General features: G+C 50.8%; 1 protein-coding gene across 1 annotated transcript; it reads right to left on the bottom strand.

Moving 5' to 3' along the window:
* Positions 1-6,527: 6,527 nt before the first annotated feature.
* Positions 6,528-16,060, bottom strand: SEPTIN12 (septin 12). The gene is made up of 10 exons (XM_035022478.1): positions 16,044-16,060; positions 15,450-15,635; positions 12,837-12,962; positions 12,678-12,759; positions 10,965-11,102; positions 10,699-10,816; positions 10,515-10,610; positions 7,764-7,860; positions 6,823-6,874; positions 6,528-6,735 (listed from the first exon to the last, which is right to left on the bottom strand). Exons 2-10 carry the CDS (start codon positions 15,610-15,612, stop codon positions 6,528-6,530), a joined length of 1,080 nt encoding a protein of 359 aa, XP_034878369.1. The 5' UTR covers positions 15,613-15,635; positions 16,044-16,060.
* Between the last annotated feature and the right edge of the window lie 2,807 nt (positions 16,061-18,867).

Raw genomic sequence — 18,867 nt, forward strand, 5'->3', positions numbered from 1 at the left:
TGAGAGAGACAGGCAGAGGGAGAGGGAGAAGCAGGTTCCCCGCCTAGCACGGAGCCCGATATGGGACTTGGGCTCCATTCCAAGACCCTGGGATCATGACCTGAGCTGAAGGCAGATGCTTAACGGACTGAGCCGCCCGGGTGCCTCTTACTGTGCTTTTTAAACAACATCAAGGGGCGCCTAGGTGGCTCAGGTGGTTGAGCATCTGACTCCGATTTCAGCTCAGGCCATGATCTCAGGGTCATGAGGTCCCCTAGCTCGGGGCCCCACATGGGTCCCCACCCATGCTCAGCGGGTTGTTTGCTCAAGATTCTTTCTCTCCCTCTCCCTCTGCCCCTCCCCTGTGCACGCTCTCTTTCTCTCTCTCTCCAAAATAAATAAATCTTAAAAAAAAAAACCCAACATCAAAATAGTTATTGGGAATTTGCATTCTTGAAATATTGAAACCTAGCAAATGTTTCCATAAATAATTTTTAATAAATGCAGTGCTAGCTTGTATAGTGTTTCTATTTCAATTATTTTAAATTTCTCCTTACCTTCTAAGATTTTTGTTTGAGGTCTAACATATATTGAGTAAAGTGCACAAATATCTCACAATGAAGTGCACAAATCTCAAGTGCATGCCTCAAAGAATTTTACAAGTCTATATACTTATGTAACTTCCACTCAGATCAAGATATAGGTCCTTTTCAATGCCTCAGAAACCTCCCTCATGCCCCTCCCCAGTCAATACTCCCAACTCTGGCCTGAAACCACAAGTCTGATTTCTATCACCTTAGATTGATTTTTTGTGTTCTTGAACTTTATTTATATTTTTAAAGATTTTATTTATTTATTCGACAGGGAGAGACACAGCGAGAGAGGGGAACACAAGCAGGGGGAGTGGGAGAGGGAGAAGCAGGGTCCCACCGAGCATGGAGCCCGATGCAGGGCTTGATCCCAGGACCCTGGGATCATGACCCGAGCAGAAGTCAGGCACTTAACGACTGAGCCACCCAGGTGCCCCTGTTCTTGAACTTTATAAAGGGCATCCACATAGTGCTTTCTATTTGCTGTCTGGTTTCTTTCACTCATCATTAGTTCTGTGAGATTCCTTCACGCTGCTGTGTGTATCCGCAGTCGGCTCGTTTTTATTGCCAAGGAGCGTTTTGTTGTACGACTATTACCACAGTTTATCCACTGTCCTGTCACTGAACATTCGCAGTTTCCAATTTGGGGCTGCTATGACCATTCTTGAATAAATATGAATACATTGCATGTAATCTGGTTGACGTTTTATTGTACCAGGTACATGGAAATTGATTTTGTGATTCCCCTTGTAAAAAAAAAAATGCTCACTATTGTTATTGAATATTATGACTGTATCATTATGATATGAACCTGCTTAGTGTCCTGCACAATGCAAACCTCCGCCCCCCCCACCCCGCCAACACACACACTTACAGAACAAAACCATTTATCTATACACAACCCTGAAGCAAGGGCTTATTGTTGCTATTCCTGTTTCACACATGAGGACATCATTCCGGAGTGTCAGGTGACTTGCCTAAGGTCCTGCAGTTTAAAAGGGGCAGAACTCTCGCTTGCCGGGCCTGGGAAATCCCAAGATGTGTCAGAGGAGGCCTCAGCCCTCCCCCAGCTGGTGTCGGGCAGGAAATGCACAAGAGAGCTGTGTGAGGCCATTCCTGGGTACATAACGAAGAGTCTGTGCCAAGCGTGGGTTGCAGAGTCACTGTAGGCATGGTGAAAGCTTCCAGAGTTGGGGGTAAAGTCATGGGTGGAGAGCAGGGCCGACATGCCCTGAAATATCAGCACTCCCTGGATTGCCCCTCTCCAGCCTGAGAAGAAAACTGCCCTAGTGAACAAGCGAGGACAGGCTGGGTGAGGATGCCATGAGAGCAGGTTGTTGGAGGCTGAGGGAGCCTACAGCAGAGGGAGCAGGAAGGCAGGCTGGTGGCCTTCCACCAGCACCTGCTGGCAACCCTGAGTGCAGCAGATCCTAACTTTCAGGGAAGGGACAAGAGCTAGTAGTTCACACCATACAAAAGGAGACAGAGGAAACATTAAGTCTCCTTCCCATTTTTTTTTTTAAAGATTTTATTTATTTATTTGAGAGAGAGAGAGAGCACATGACGGGGGGGAGGGTCAGAGGGAGAAGCAGACTGCCTGCTGAGCAGGGAGCCCGATCCGGGACTTGATCCCAGGACTCCAGGATCATGACCTGAGCCAAAGGCAGTCACTTAACCAACTGAGCCACCCAGGCACCCTCCTTCCCATTCTTGACCTCCAAAGCAACTGACCTGCCCAGAAGCAACCATTTGTTCCAGGGTCTTCAGTATCTTTCTGGAGACATTTATGCCCCATGTACTGCCATCCTCTATGCCCTCTATTGCTCCTTGTTTTCCTCGCATCAGTGTCATTAGGCAATCAGTCTGTATCTGCACAGAGTCATGATGGGGAACTCAAATTCGACAGGCTGTGGGCCTGCCCTTCGCCACCTCTCTGTCCTCATTTCTCCCCACTCACTCCCTTTCTCCTGGTTCATGTTGTTCCAGCCACAGAGGCCTCCTTGCTAGTCCTTGAACACATCTAACATACTCCTGCCCCAGGGCCTTTGCACTAGCAGTGGCTTTTCTCTCTGTGTGGAGTGCTAGGACTCTAGTTATCTCCGTGGCTTATTCCTTTACTCCTTCACATCTTTACTCAATGTTCCCTTCTCAGTGAGGCCTCCCTGACCCCTTCCTCCAATTATAAAATTATAAATTATTTCACCATGCCTACAGTGACTCTGCAACCCACGCTTGGCACAGACTCTTCGTTATGTACCCAGGAATGGCCTCACACAGCTCTCTTGTGCATTTCCTGCCCGACACCAGCTGGGGGAGGGCTGAGGCCTCCTCTGACACATCTTGGGATTTCCCAGGCCCGGCAAGCGAGAGTTCTGCCCCTTTTAAACTGCAGGACCTTAGGCAAGTCACCTGACACTCCGGAATGATGTCCTCATGTGTGAAACAGGAATAGCAACAATAAGCCCTTGCTTCAGGGTTGTGTATAGATAAATGGTTTTGTTCTGTAAGTGTGTGTGTTGGCGGGGTGGGGGGGGCGGAGGTTTGCATTGTGCAGGACACTAAGCAGGTTCATGTCATAATGATACAGTCATAATATTCAATAACAATAGTGACTGTCCTATACCCCTTAAATGCCTTACTCGGTGCCAGAGCACCCACCTAGGTGCAAGCTCCCGAGGACAGTGACTTGGTTTTGTTCCCGGCTGAACCCCTAGCCTCTGTAGCAGCATATAGTGGACCCTAAAGATCCATGAGTAGAATTAACACTTGGATGATAATAGTGCTGCCTCAATTTTTTTTCTTCCAGCTTCATTGAAATATAATCGACAAGTAACATTGCATAAATTTAAGGTATACAACGTAATGATTTGATATACATATATATTGTGAAATGATCACCACAATAAGATTAGTTAGCACATCTGTCACCTCACACAGTTATCTTTTTTTTGATAGTTTAATGTTCTTTTCTTTTTTTTTTTTTAAAGGTTTTATTTATTTATTTGACAGAGGGAGATAGCGAGAGCAGGAACACAAGCAGGGGGAGTGGGAGAGGGAGAAGCAGGCTTCCCATGGTGCAGGGAGCCCAATGCGGGGCTCGATCCCAGGACCCTGGGATCATGACCCGAGCCGAAGGCAGACGCTTAACAACTAAGCCACCCAGGTGCCCTCTCTTTACTTTTTGAATGAGGAACCAAGGCCTCGAGAGTTTGAGTAACTTGCCCGGGAATTAGCATGAGGGTAGCAGCAAGAATGCCTTGATTTACCGCAGTCCTTTTCTTTTGCCAATGAGGCTGAGTTGGCTCTGGGGCAAGAGCAGGGCCTTATGGGTAGATGCTTATCTAGCCCTAACACTGCACCTCTCCACAGAGCCCTGCAAACATCATTTCCAGCGTCTAGCCAGAGGTATAGGGAGAGACAAGTTTGATGTTTAACGGGCTGACACTTAACCGACTGAGCCACCCAGATGCCCTTTTACTTCATTCTTTTCAAGGACCACATTATATTCTATGGTGTGGTGGCTGAAGAATACACCCCCACACACCAAGTATCCAATTCCTGTGCCAGAACTTATATATATGCTACCTTTTATGACAAAAGGGACTTTGCAGAGGTGATTAAGAATTTTGAGGAGGGGGCGCCTGAGTGGCTCAGTCGTTGAGCGTCTGCCTTTGGCTCAGGTCATGATCCCAGGGTCCTGGGATCGAGTCCCACATCGGGCTCCCTGCTCGGCAGGAAGCCCGCTTTTCCCTCTCCCACTCCCCCTGCTTGTGTTCCTGCTCTCGCTCTCTCTGTCAAATAAATGAATAAAATCTTTAAAAAAAAAAAAAAAGAATTTTGAGGAGGGGAGATGATCCTGGATTGTGCCAGCAGGCCCAATGTACTAACATGTGTCCTCATGAGACACCTGCAGAGGGAGGTGGGCCGTGTGACAACTGAAGAAAGGTGGAGGAGGGGGCCGCGAGCCAAGGCATGCCGGCAGCCTCTAGAACCTGGTAAAGGCAGGGAAGCCGACTCTCCCCCAGAGCCTCCAGAGGCACCACCACCCTGCGGACCCCTCAATTTTGACCCAGTGATACTGATTTCAGACTTCTGCCTTCCAGAACCGTGAGAGAATAAATGTGGGTTGTTCAAGCCTCCCGTTTGTGCTTCCTTGTTACAGACACCATAGGGAACGGATTCTTGCGGTATGGATGCCCCATGATTTAATTCGCCGCCCGTTCCTGGTGGGCGGGTGCGCTGTTTTCTGTCTTTACCACACTAGGTGCCACCAGCAGTGGCTCTCAACTGGGGAGATTGTCTCCCAGGGACATTGGGCAATGTTTAGGGACAGTTTTGTGTGTTACAGCTGGAGGGCGTCTAGTGGGGGAGGCCCAGGGCTGAACATCCTATAATGTGTAGACAGCTCCCACAACACAGAATGACCTGGCCTCAAATAGCAACAGTGCTGAAGTTGAGAAACTCTGGTCTATCCATTAGATCTGTTCCTAGAAGTGCAATTTTCTTTATTTTCTTCCTTCCTTCCTTCCCTTTTTCTTTCTTTCTTTCACTTTCCTCTTCCTTCCTTCTTTCCTTCCTTCCTTCCTTCCTCCCTCCCTCCCTCTCTCCCTTTTCTCTTTCCTTCCTTCCTTCCTCTTTCTTTTTTATTTGCGGGGTGGGGGAGGGACAGAAGGAGAGGGAGAGAGAGAATCCTCAAGCAGACTCCCCACTGAGCCTGGAGCCCAATGCAGGGCCCAATCCCAGGACCCTGAGATCATGACCTGAGCTGAAATCAAGAGTCGGATGTTTAATGGGCTGAGCCGCCCAGTCGCCCTGAGAAACATAATTTCGAATACAATCTCTAAATACAATTGCTGAGACTGAGGGTGTGTGTTGTTGACATTGCCGTATTGTCTGGAGCTACTATTGACCTTAGGTATGTGCTCAGTCCCTATGTGGCAACATGCGGCTTCTGGGATGTTGGTGCAGATGGTGTGGGGGCCCTGGGAGTTCCTCAAGCCTGGTCGGCAGGTTTGTGGATTGGTGGGGTCAACAGCTATCAGGCAGGTGCTCTAGGGTTCGTTCATTTAACAGCCGGGTCTTGAGCAGCTCTTATGTCCAGGATGAAGCTGATATATCTCTATCCTTACAGACCTCCCAGCCTGATAGGGAGACTGACCTGAAAACAAACCATGTGATACATACAGAGAGGGCAGCGAGGAATCACACTGGGGAAGTCAAGGAGGGCATCATGGAGGAGACAACTTGTAGCTCGAGTGATGGTTAGTTTTATGGGTCAACTTACCTGGGCCAAGGGATGGCCAGACAGTTCACAAGACATTATTTCTGGGTGCATCTGTGAGGGTGTCTCCAGAAGAGATTAGCATTTGATTCGGTAGGCTGAGTAAAGAGGATCGCCCTCCCCACTGTGGGTGGGCATCGCCCAACCTGTTGAGGGCTCTAAAAGAGCAAAACGGCAGAGGAAGAATGGATTTCCTCTCCCTTCTTGAGCCGAGACAACAATCTTCTCTTCATGCTGGTCTGTCAGGGCAGGGCAAAGAGGAAGACAGCAAGGGGAGGCACAGAGTTTGGGGAAGATAGCCGAAAATGGGGACTTTTCAAGTGTTTATGACACAGGGCCAGGCCCTGTGCCAGGAAGGAGGGTTGGCAGCGGTGGCAGAGCCTGATTTGGAACCTGGCTCTGGTTCTGGGGCAGAAGGGGCTGGTTGTCCAAGGCACATGCTCCCAGGTCTTCAGGACCCCCGAGGGCCTGGGGTCTCACACTGTTATTTTAAAAAAAAGAACCATACTTTTATTTGAGGATAGCTCAAAGAAATCATTTACAGAATGCCTTTTGTTTTCAAAGCACAGCTTTTCATAAAAAGCAATGTCCACCTTTAATACATGCTCTAGTACATAGCTGTGTGTTGGGGGCTGCCAAGGACCCTGGGAGCCCCGAGGCCGCAGGTGCCCTGGTGCTCAGTACTCCTCATTATCTTTGGAGTCGTCCTGGACCTGGTGGCGCACCTTTGAGGGCCGCGGGGTGGCTGGGGGGCCTGCGGGGGCCTGGGTCAGGTTCACCCAGCCAGGCCCACGAGGCAGCAGGTGGCTCTCATTGAGTCTGCAGACGCGGTAGTTCTCGTAGTGGACGTTGTGGGTGATGTCCTTCAGGTCTTGGAGGTGGGAGCTGGGAGATGGGCAGAGGTTCAGCCTGGGCCCCACCACAGCATCCCCTTGGGGTCCCTACAGCCCCCCAGGCTCCCTGCATCCTCACCGGATGAGCAGGTCTCTCAGGAGGGGAAACTCACAGTGCGCCATGTTCTCCACTGTAAGTAAGACAGGACACGGAGTGCTGGCCCTGCCCCGCTGTAAGTGTCCGCTGTAAGCTGCATGCCCCCAATATCCACCACAACCTTTTCCCCACATTTCGCACTGTCTTATCCCACTTCCCATTCATTCATTCCTTCATTCACTCATTCATTCATTGCTTTGTCTCCGGCATCTGGTACAGGCAGCTCCTACATATAGTTGAATCAATGAATCCACTAATCATTTATTATTGTACACTTAATAATGACTACATTATTACATTACATTATATACCATATATACCATGTATATTATATTCTTTTAGTAATTATATTGATAAATTGGAGGCTCAGGCCCTGGCTGGTCCGCCTTCACTTCCCAGTCTCCCCCGCAAGGAGGCCTCCCTCTGCTTCCTTGGGTAGCACTGTCTCCCACCCCACTTTCTCCCAGCTGTCATTGTCTCATCAGCTCTATGGGGGCAAGAACCTTGCCAGTCCTGCTTTCATCGTAGCCCCTCAGGAACCACATATGGTCTGCCTGGCACACAGTAGGCCCACAGTACATTCTGGTGAATGCCCAGGGTGTCTTCTGGGTGCTGGGCATTGTGCAAAGCAGTGGTCTGCCCTATCCAACCACCCTCCATGTGCAGTTCATCTACTGCACGAAAAGCAACTGGCTATGACGTTGATGTTGTCCTCGTGCCCATTTTACTGTGAGGAAACTGAGGCACAGAGAGTTGGGGAACTTGCCCGAGGCCTCCCAGCTGCAGAGAGGGACTTGATCCCAGGTCTGTCTGTTTCCTGACTCCTGGCCCCATGATGGGTGCTGAGGGTGCCAAACGCAGTCGGATGTGCCTGGCTTTTCACCCCTGCTTCACCTGCTCCTCTGCAAAGTCCCTGCACTGACCTTCAACGATGCCCCACTTGGTCTTCCGGCCCAGGACACACCTCCCATTCACCAGGTGCTCTCGGTCAGCCCCGACTACAGCAAAGGGGATCCGGTCCTGCAGGAGGAGACGAGAGAGAAGGGTTGGCCCTGCCTGGGAGGTGGGGAGAGAAGTCGCTGAGGTGCGGTGGGAGAGGCACACTGTCCTCTGTAGAGAGAGAAAGTGGTAGAAAGAGCACAGAGATCTAAAGACATGGGGCAACTGGCTGGCTCAGTGGAGTGTGCGACTCTTTATCTTGGGGTTGTGAGTTTGAGCCCCACATTGGGTGTACAGATTACTTAAAAATAAAATCTTAAAAAAAAAAAAGTCACAGGATACACAATCTCATCAATGGCTCAGTTTATTCATCTGTAAAGTGGGAGTCAGAATGGCACATACACAGGGCTTTGTGAATGTTCAGGAAGGTTACCCAGGGTCACATTAATAACATACTCTTGCCGATGGCCCTTCTCTTACCTGGGAAACAGGAACTGTGCCCACCTCCATCGGTTATCATGAGGGTTAAAAGACACAGCTTCGTAACCCAAGGCTTGGCAACCTACGGTGGGTGCACCGGATCGGGCCCACACCCGTTTTCCCACATGGACCGTCTGTTGGCACACAGCCTGTGCCTTCATCTCAGACTCTGGTCGAGGCTGCTTCTGTGCTGCAACAGCAGACCGCAGTGACCGTGCAGAGACCACGTGGCCCGCAGAGTCTAACACCTTTACCATCTTCTGGCCCTTTGCAAAAAAAAAAAACGTTTGCCGAGCCCTGTTGAAAATTCTGGTTGTTCGCTTGCTCGTGGCCAGAAGTGGAGACTCAAATCCCCAAACGGCAAAGTGCTGTCCTGGGGGGTTTGTTTTTCATTTTTCCAAGAGTTAATTTGTGATGAGGAAACAACATGGATGCTAACGATAGCAAGTTGTCTGTTGCACGCTTGTTACGTGCCAGCCCTCAGTGAACGTCCCATGTCTGGATGATTTCTGAGATGTCGGATGTTCTCCTTGTACTTCCGGTTCTACTTGCAGGCCTCGGGACAGAAAGCAGAAGGCAGTGGAGGTCGAGGCTCTCCGAGTGTTTCACAAGAAATCCTGTCTGTTGCCCCAGTGGGGAGAGGAAAGAGGGAACGTGTGGAGACATTGGGTACCAGCTGGGAAGCAGGGCCTCCATGTCCAGCTGTGCGGTTTGTTCACTGCACAAAGACAACTGGCCTTGAGGCTGGGTAGGGCTGCCGCCGTGCAGGCTAGCCGGGTCCCCCGGGGAGGAAGTCAAGGCCTGGGGTTGGTGGATGATGAATCCCAGGCCTCACCAGGGTCCTTCGCAGGATCTAGACAGACAGACATTGGATGCACCACGAGGACAGCAAGGTGAGGGCTTGGAGTTGGAATTCACTTGATTTGGGGAAAAAGACGACACTATTTTTCCCCTCTCCTTTTTTGAAACAGCTTAACTGAGATAGAATTCACGTGCCATAAAATTCACCCTCTTAAAAGTACCGTTCAGCAGCTTTAAAGGTCCAGTTCACAAGACTGTGCCCCCATCCCCACCATCTAATTCCAGAGCATTTCACTGGCCCGAAATGAAACCCCACTCCTGTTAGCAGTCACTCCGCATCCCCCCTGACCCCAAGCCCCTGGCAATAACGACTAACCTACTTTCTGTCTCCATGGGATTTGCCTGGTGGGGACATTTCAGAACAGAATCATGTAATATTTAACCTTTTGCCGTCTAGCTCCTTTCACTTAGCGTCATGTTCTCCAGGCCCATCGGTGTGGCAGCAGGTTTTCTTTCCTTCTTAAGGCTGAAGAATATTCCATTGTGTGGACACACCATGCGTGTTTATCCCTTCATAAGTTAATAAGACATGTGCATTATTTCCCCTCTTTGACTACGGCAAATATTTCTGCCAGGAACATCCGTGTACACGCTTTTATGTGAACGTAGGTGTTCATTTTCTCTTGGGAGTGGAATTGCTGCTGGGTACTCCACTAACTTCGTGTTTAACCTTCAGAGGGACTGCCAGATTGTTTTCCGTTTGACCTTCCCGCCAGCAGTGTGTGCAAGTTCAACTTTGCCACATCCTCACCAGCACCCGGGATTGCCTGTCACTTTGATTGCAGTCACCCTAGGGGGTGTGAAGTGGCATCCCGTGGTTTCGATGGGCGTTTCCCTTATGACGGGTGATATCGAACTGACATCATTTTGTGAGTGTATTGGCCATCTGTTCCAATTCTCTGGGGAAATGTCCCTTCAAAACCTTTGCCCGGGGGCGCCTGGGTGGCTCATTCAGTTGAGCATCCGACTCTTGAGCTCAGCTCAGGTCTTGATCTCAGGGTCGTGAGTTCAAGCCCCGCATTGGGCTCCACACTGAGTGAGGAGCCAACATAAACAAACAAACAAACAAACAAAACCTTTGCCCATTTCTAAATCGGTTATTTATCTTTTATTGTTGATTTGTAAGAGTTCTTTATATGTTTAGGATACAAGTCCCTATCAGAGATATCATTTGCAAGCATTTTCTCCATTCTGTGAGTTGTTGATATGACCCATTTCTTGCTCACTTTTTGAGTTTGTGGATGTATGGAGATTCATACCTGCTAGGAGTATGTGAACTTCCCACCTGCCCCGCGCTGTAGAGAGAGATGAATCTTCAGATGGGAAGGATGAGTGGAGAGAAAACCACCCAGCCTTGGTCACACCAGCCTGCCCACCCCGTCATGGCCTCCTACCCGGATCTTGCTATTGAGGATCCTGTCGTTGATGTCCTCATCAAAGCATTTCTGTGGGTACACGTCGATGCAGTGAGTCCTCAGATTGTGCTGGATCTGGGGACACAGGTGGCCACATCTCATCCTGTGCACTCTGCCTCCTCCTTGCCCCCACTGACCCCATCACCCTGGGCGCCCAGATCACCCTGCGCCTGAAGGTCTCTCGCTCCTCAATGGTCAGGCTGTCGGCCCGGGCAATCACAGGCACCACATTCACGGTCTGGCATAGCCGCTGTAGGAACTCAATGTCCAGGGGCCGCAGGCTGCGGCAATGATGGTGGTGATGGCAGTGGTGGGTATGTGAGTGAGGGGGTGCCAGCCCACAGCCCACGCCAGGGGTCTCCTCCTCCTCCTCCTCCTGCTCTCTGCCCCAGGCAGGGGGCCCTCCCCCAGCAGGCCCAGCCACCTCACCAGTGCCCGGTGGGCGGCACAAAGTATACACAGCAGTGCACCCGGGTGTCGGGGATGTGGCGCTGGCGGGTGATGAGGATCTCCTCCTGCAGGTACCGCTCATACTGTTCATTGATGTAGCCTAGGATGGGGTCCCAGCTGGGGCAGCAGATGGACCCGACCTCAGAGCCCCACCCCTGGGAGCTCCACCCCATCCCCCTGCTAAGAAGACCAATCGCCCTGGTTGGCCCAGGACATAGGACTTTCAGTCCTGCACAACCCAAGGCCCTTGGTTACCCAGCACCCTCCTCCTACTCCCCTGAATCATCTGAGAGGCCCCCTGCCATTCTCAAGCTGGGGCCTCAGCTTCCCTGTTCCTAAAATGGGGACGAGAAGGGCTGTGGTATTGAAAGAGATGAATTGTCACAGTCTGGTTCAAACCACCGTGGACGCTCGCCCCATTGCCACAAGGATCTCCTGAGTCCTCTCCCTTCGTCCCTTCTGCCCCTGCCGGGCTATTGTCAACACAGCACCCCAAAAGATCCTTTTACAAACAGGAGTCAGAGCACATCCCTTTTTGCCTCAGCCTGAGGTGGCTGACAGAAAGCCAAAGTCCTTACGTTGCACTACCAGGCCCTACATCATCCCATTGTTGCTTCCTGTCTGTCCTCTCCTCCTCCTTTTCCTGCCCTTCACACACCGCCAGCCACACCAGCCTTCCACCAACAAACCCACCTCGGGCCCTGTGCCCGAGCCACTCTGCATTGCACGCTCTCCCCCGCATGAGCACACAGCTCCCTCTCTCATCTCCTGGCAGTCTGCCCAAGTGTTCTCCTTATCTGGGAGGCCTTGCTTGACCACTCTGCTTAAAATCGCAAGCCCCCCGACAGCTCCCTACCCCTTTCATGCTCAGAAACGTCCGGCTTGGATGACAGAGTTGAGGCTCACCCTATGTATAACTGATTTATTGTGCTCATTGCCCCCCCCCCACCTTCCGCCCCACAACAATGTAAATTTCGTGTAGAGGATGTTCATCTGTTTTGTTCACTGCCGTATCCCTGAGACTAGAACAGACCTTGCACACAGGACTTGCTCTATGAAGCACCGTGTGCAGGGCTGGCTCCCCGGGAGTGCAGACGGAGCAGTCCTGCAGCCTCCGTGCTTTGGAGGGCCTGCACTTCGTTGAATGTTCTGGGGTGGTTTGACAATTCTTCATACTTTTTTGAACAAGGGGACCCACATTTTCATCTCATTGGGCCCCACAAATTATGCAGCCAGTCCTGATTTTGTGTGTGTGTTACCAACCACTGTCACAGGGTTGGGCTCTCATCGAGAGCCTAGAATCACTCTGCAAGGTGGGTGTCATCATTCCCAAGTGACAAAAAAGGAAACCGAGGCTCAGAGAGCTTCCATGAGCAGTTCCCAGGTTACATGGCTGGAGAGTGGTCTAGCCCAGCGGTCCTAACTCTGGAGTATGGGCTTCTAACCCTGCAAAGCCATAACCTTTATTGATCAACTACGTAAGTGTGCCAGCCAGCAAGTTCTGACCTTTCCATACTTAACTCCCTTCAATCTTGGAGGGATGGTTGCACACACCCATCATACAGACGAACAAACTGAGATTCAACAATGCCACAGCTGGGTTAGGTTGCTTCAGGGCTAGGCTGTTTCCCCCAGGCCAGAGGGGCAGGGGGAGGGACCACCAGGGCTTGGCCCCCACTCCCGAGGACCCACCACTTGTCGTTGTTGATCTGGTCTCCGAAGCCGGGCGTATCGGTCACTGTCAACTTGAGCTTCACGCCCTTCTCCTCGATGACTGTTGGGGAAGAGCAGAGTGGGGGGAGATTGGCCTGGGTGGGGTGGGGGTAGGGGTGAGGGTGGGGGGCCACTCACCGTGTGTCACCGACTGCAGCTTCAGCGTCTGGGGTGTGGGCGTCCCCAGGCCCGGTACGGTGGACTTCCACATCTTGGACTTGAAGAGGGTGTGCACCATTGTGGACTTGCCCAGCCCGCTCTGCCCTGCGGGTAACCAGAGGACAGCAAAGGTGGTGGAGGTTTTAGGCAGTGCTTCTCAGGCTCTTAAATTGTTTTAGAAAGTGAACTGTTTTGTAAGCATAACATAAATACAGAGAAGTGGGTACTATCATCAGGGTTCCCTTCAGTGCTTACCCCCCCTTTTTATTGAGGCAAAACTCATATGATAAAAAATGAACCATTAGCCTTTTAAAGTGAACAATTCCCCCTGCTTGTTCTCTCTCTCTCCCCCTGACAAATAAATAAAATAAAATAAAAATAAAGTGAACAATTCAGTGGCATTTAGTACAGTCCCAGCGTTGTGCACCCATCACCTCTGTCTAGCTCCTGTTAAAAAGAAAACTGCACCTTGGGATGCCTGGGGGGCTCAGTTGGTTAAGTGTCTGCCTTCGGCTCAGGTCATGATCCCAGGGTCCTGGGATCGAGTCCCACATGGGGCTCCCTGCTCAGTGGGGAGTCTGCTTCTCCCTCTCCCTCTGCTGCTCCCTCTGCTTGTGCTCTCTTTTAAATAAATAAATAAATAAATAAATAAATAAATAAATAAATAAAATCTTTAAAAAACAACAACAAAAAAGAAAACCGCAGGCCCAAAATGACATCACTTAGGCCAAGTCCCCAAACGAAGGCTTAATATCTGACCTAATTGCAGTTCCCACCTCCCCCAAAATGGAGTCTTGACTGGTAGGTCAGGAATTTTCTGGTCAGTACCAATGAGGTAATGTCACATGGACCTCTCCATCCCCCAAAGAGAGAGGAGGTAAACCGCCTAGGACCCCCTGCTTCTCTCCTAAGGGAAAACGGCCTTGCCTGGAACAATCCTTTCCTTCTGCTAATAACTTCCTTGCACCCCTCCCCTCCCCACTTCTTATAAAAACCTTCCAACAACAACAACAGCCACCACCCCAAAACCTTCCATGCTGCACAGCTCCTTGGAGCTCCACTCTCCTTGTCGGATGGGATGCTGCCCGACTCACGAATCACGTAATAAAGCCAAGTAGATCTTCAAATTGACTAGGTTGAATTTTTTTTCATTTTTTATTTTAAGTAGGCCCCACACCCAGCATGGAATCTAATGCAAGGCTTGAACTCAAGACCTTGGGATCAAGACCTGAGCTGAGATCAAGAGTTGGATACTCAACAAGCTGAGCCACCGAGGCGCCCCTGAATTTTGTTTCTTAACACTCAAAAACATTTGCATCGCCCCCCAAAGAAACCCCACAGTCATCAGCAGTCCCCTTTCTCCCTCCACTGTCACCCCTGGCAACCACGAATCATCTTTCTGTCTCTGTGGGTTTACCTACTCTGGACATTTCCTATAAATGGAATCATGCAATATTCATCCTTTTGTGTCTGGCTGCTTCCCCTAAGTATCCCCTTTTCAGGGTTCATCCACGTCATACCAGCTGTGGGTGCTTCCTTCTTTTTCGTGGCTGAATAATGTTCCATCACAGGAATAGACCACTTTGTGTTTATCCATTCAAGCATTTCACAAATTAAACAGCCCATGGATACAGCACTAAGTCCAGAGATGGAACACATAGTTCCCCACAAGCCCAGTCACGCCCATCTCAGTAGCTATTGGCCCCAAAACCCCAGGGACAGCCACTTACTTCCCCGACTTCCGGCAGCAGGGAGCAGCTCTGCCCACCATTGTCTTAGAGAAAACACAGCCTGGGCTCTCCTGTCTGGCTCCCTTCACTTGACACTATTTGGCGAGATACACCCAAACTGTCCATTCTCCCTGCTGTGGGGGCTTCTCAAACTGTGAGCCCCACCTTGCAGGAGGGAACGCCTTGTTTCACAATGCAGGACACACCTTTGTGTACATAACTGCCGCGGTCCTTAGGGATGTGCTGTCCTATCTGCGAGTCACACTTGACCCCTGCCGAGGGCCATACGGACAGTCTGAGCTGAGCCACCAGTGGCAAATGCAAACCAGATTGTGCAGACTTGGGTGTGCCAAAAAGAATGCAAAAGTTCTCATGGATCATTTTTTACGTGGATTACATGTCATGTCACGAGAGTATTTTGGAATAGTCTGGGTTAAATAAAATAAATGTTTAAAATTAATTTCTCCTGTTTCTCTTCACTTTTTTACTTTTATTTTTTTTAAGATTTTTTTTTAAAGATTTTATTTATTTATTTGACAGAAAGAGACAAAGCGAGAGAAGGAACACAAGCAGGGGGCAGTGGGAGAGGGAGAAGCAGGCTTCCCAAGGAGCAGGGAGCCCGATGCAGGGCTTGATCCCAGGACCCTGAGATCATGACCTGAGCTGAAGGCAGATGCTTAACGACTGAGCCACCCAGGCACCCCTTCACTTTTTTAAAGGTGGCTACTGGAAAATTTTTAAATTACGTTATGTGGCTCACGCTATATTTCTACTGGACAGCACTGCCTTAGAATAATACTCTTCAGGAGCCCACAGGGTTGCATCCATTGGTCTGTCCTATGAGTCCCAGCCCCTCACTCACCCACCACCATGATGTTGAACTCAAACCCCATCTTCATGGCCTTGATCTTCAGCTGGTCCAGCACGGCTTCTATGCCCACGTAGCCAAGCATCTCGCAGGGTGGTGTCCTGGGGCTGGAGGGTCTTGATGAGCAGGGGGAGGGGGACCGCCTCATGGGGTCCATGGGGGTCAAGGGCACAGCAATGCCTGTCATCCGGGTGGGTGGAGAGAAGGGGGTCACTGGGGGTCCAGAGGGGGACCCCTGAATTCTCATTTCTGGACTCTGGCTCCTGAGCTCTGCTGCCAGGCACTCCCGCACATTATATCCCGTAATCTACCCATCCTCCACGTCTTCATGGCTCAAGGGCCTTTGTGTGAGGTACTTGGAGGAGCTCTTTCAGGGGAGGCTGAACCTTCTCCCTGAGATGCACAAGCCCACAAATCTGTTCCTCCCCTCTCTCCCCAGCTCCTTCCTGCCCCCACCCATGGCCCAGGCAGGATCCTTGCTCAGATAAGCCCCCCGCCCACCCCAGCAGAATGTGGCCAGCCTGGCAGAGCCCAGGGTCTAGACCCATGGGGGTAGAGAGAAAGGGAAAAGCAGCTTTTGTGTGGCACCTGATGGCCTTGGGTTCTCTGAGGGAGCTTCAGGGGGCTGTCCTGTCCTGGCAGACCCTGGTGTGTGTGATGAGGGGGAGGGGACAGGGCGACAGTTAACTGAAGAATCTGAGCTCCACCCCTTTCCCCTCAGTGGGTTGTGTGTGGGCTCCTCTACAGGAGGGAGCTGAGGGCAGGGCAGGTAAGCTCCTCCAGGGTCCTTTCTGAACACTCCCCTAAATCCTTACAATGACCCTGGCCTAGTGTTACAGACAAGAACCCAGGGCCTCTGGGCAGTTCCCTTGCCCAGGGTCACCTAACTGGGATAAGCAGGCTTCAGCTGGCCCCCCTGACTTCCAAATTCATATCCCTTAATCACTCTGCTAGGAGAAGCCAACCCGTGACCCATAGCTGGAAAGCAGAACATCCGTGTGTTCTCTTTGGGCTGTCCATTGCTGGTGCCACAGTGTTTTAAATCGCCGGCACTGAAAAATCAGAAGATTGATTTAGGAAATATTCACCCCCACACGTTGTCTGTGCATAACATTGCTCTGGGGGCCCTCGATGGTAGCTTGTTTAATAATCATCCCAGTGCTCCCTGCTTGGTGGGAGGCCTGCTTCTCCCTCTCCCGCTCCCCCTGCTTGTCATCCCTCTCTCACTGTCTCTCACTCTGTCAATTAAATAAATACATAAAATCTTAAAAAAAAAAATCATCCCAGCGCTGTGAAGCCAGTGCCGTTACTCCCTCCAGTTTACAGAGAGAGTCTGAGTCAGTTGCTCAAGGTCACCTAGTGAGGAAGCGGCACGGTGGGATCTGAGTTCATGTGCTCACCCTCTAACGCTTCTCTCTTTTTTTTTTTTTTTTAAGATTTTATTTATTTATTTGACAGAGAGAGACACAGCGAGAGAGGGAACACAAGCAGGGGGAGTGGGAGAGGGAGAAGCAGGCTCCCCGCTGAGCAGGGAGCCTGATGCGGGGCTCGATCCCAGGACCCTAGGATCATGACCTGGGCCAAAGGCAGACGCTTAACGACTGAGCCACCCAGGCGCCCCTCCAACACTTCTCTTGTTCACAGGAACATCTAGACTTCCAGTGCGTGTTAGAGATTGTAAGCCCTGGAGATTCTGGGCCCAGCCCACAGCTGATGAGCTGCCCTCTTTAGCTGGGCCATGAACTCTCCAGTTTGCCATAGTCCTCATCCCTCCCTGATGTGTCCCTGATAAGATGTTTCTTATACCTAGTCCGTCTCACTCAGTTCTTTCTCACCTGTTTCCTGGCACGTAAGCAGTCCCCGGTTCCAGGTGTTGGCATTTTCTCTGAAAGCCCAGATAGTAAAGATGTTGAGCTTTGTGAGTCAAAACATCTCTATTGCACTTACCCTTCAGCCCTGCTGTCAGAGTGAGAAAGCAGCCACAGACTGGTAAAGGGTGCGGCTGTGTGCCCATAAAACTATTTACAAAAGCGGGAGGTGGCTTGCTGACCCTGCTCTGCCCACAAGTCTGCCCCGATCCACTCACCTCTATTGTCCTGAGCCCCAGCTAGCCTTCTGTCCCTCTATACGCTCGCCCTCTGCTCCCCCACCTTCTACACATCTGACGGCAGAGGCTCAGGCTGGGAGTGGGGCTGGGCAGGGCCTGTGGCAGGAGGACTGGGGCAGAGCCTGTCCTGGAACATGGTTTCATCTCCAGCAGAGAAATCTCTCAAGCCAAGAGTCCACAGCTCTTGAGAGATCCAGGAGACTGGCCTCCTCGTCAAAGTGAATGAGAACATTAGGTGTGATGACCAAACAGTAGTGGGGACTTGTGGACTGGCCTTGAGCAGGAAGAGATTCAGCTTTCTGAAATGTCCCCTAAGGAAATAAGCCGCTCTGCAGAGAAAACATACCCCCCCACCAAACCATCACACGTGAGTGGAGTAGGATTCTGAACAATTGGGGGTGGGATGCAAGCCTCAGTGGGTGGCCACTTGCATTGCAAGGAGGATGATCAGGTTTGCAGAAAGCAGCAGTTATTTGCTGGGCGCTCTTGGCCATGTTGATTGGGAAAAGCCCAGCTTAAAATGATCTGAGCAGTGTGAGCCTGGCAGGTCAGCCCAAAGGTATACAAAGAACAGAAAACTGGAGGTAATCTCACCCACGATTTGGGTGAGTAATACACGGCCAACTAGTGTGAGTTTCTAGAGCACCTCATAGGGCTAAGCAAGTGTTAATGGGGATTATTCCATTCAGCTTAACCTGGGAAGGGGGATACTATGTATACACCCATTTTACAGAAGAGGATACTGAGGCAGAGAGGGTCAGAGATTGTGCCCCAAGGTCACACACTGGTGGGTATTAAGGGCTGGGAGCAGGATCCGAGTGTGGGGAGTCTGATCCACCTGAAATACGTCCTGCCACAGCCTCCCCATCATTGCTCTGCTCAGGTCTGGGGGGCTCTAATGGTTTTTGTATTTTAACAGCTTGGAATGTCACAGATTTTCCTTAATGAGAAGGTCTCACCTCCCCACCCCCACCATGGGAAGGTCTTACTTTCATAATGGGCATGAAAAACAAGAAACAATACACCCAGGGGTCTAGATAGGAAGGCTGAGGGTCAGAGGGGAGAAGAGCAGACAGAGGGCCTCCTACACACCCAGCCAGGCCAAATGGTGGGGGGACAAGGGACACAGCTGGAGACCCCTATCCCTCTTTTTAAAACATTTTTTAAAAAGATGTTATTTATTTGAGGGGGCAGGGGCAGAGAGAATCCCAAGTAGACTGTGCTAAGCACGGAGCCCGAAGCAGGGCGTGGAGCCTGCTTTGGGGCTCAATCTCACAACCCTGAGATCATGACCTGAGTTGAAAT

Source organism: Mirounga leonina, unplaced genomic scaffold (genome assembly GCF_011800145.1).
Source record: "Mirounga leonina isolate KUSES-001 unplaced genomic scaffold, KU_Mleo_1.0 Mir_175, whole genome shotgun sequence".
In the NCBI taxonomy this organism is placed as follows: Eukaryota; Metazoa; Chordata; class Mammalia; order Carnivora; family Phocidae; genus Mirounga; species Mirounga leonina.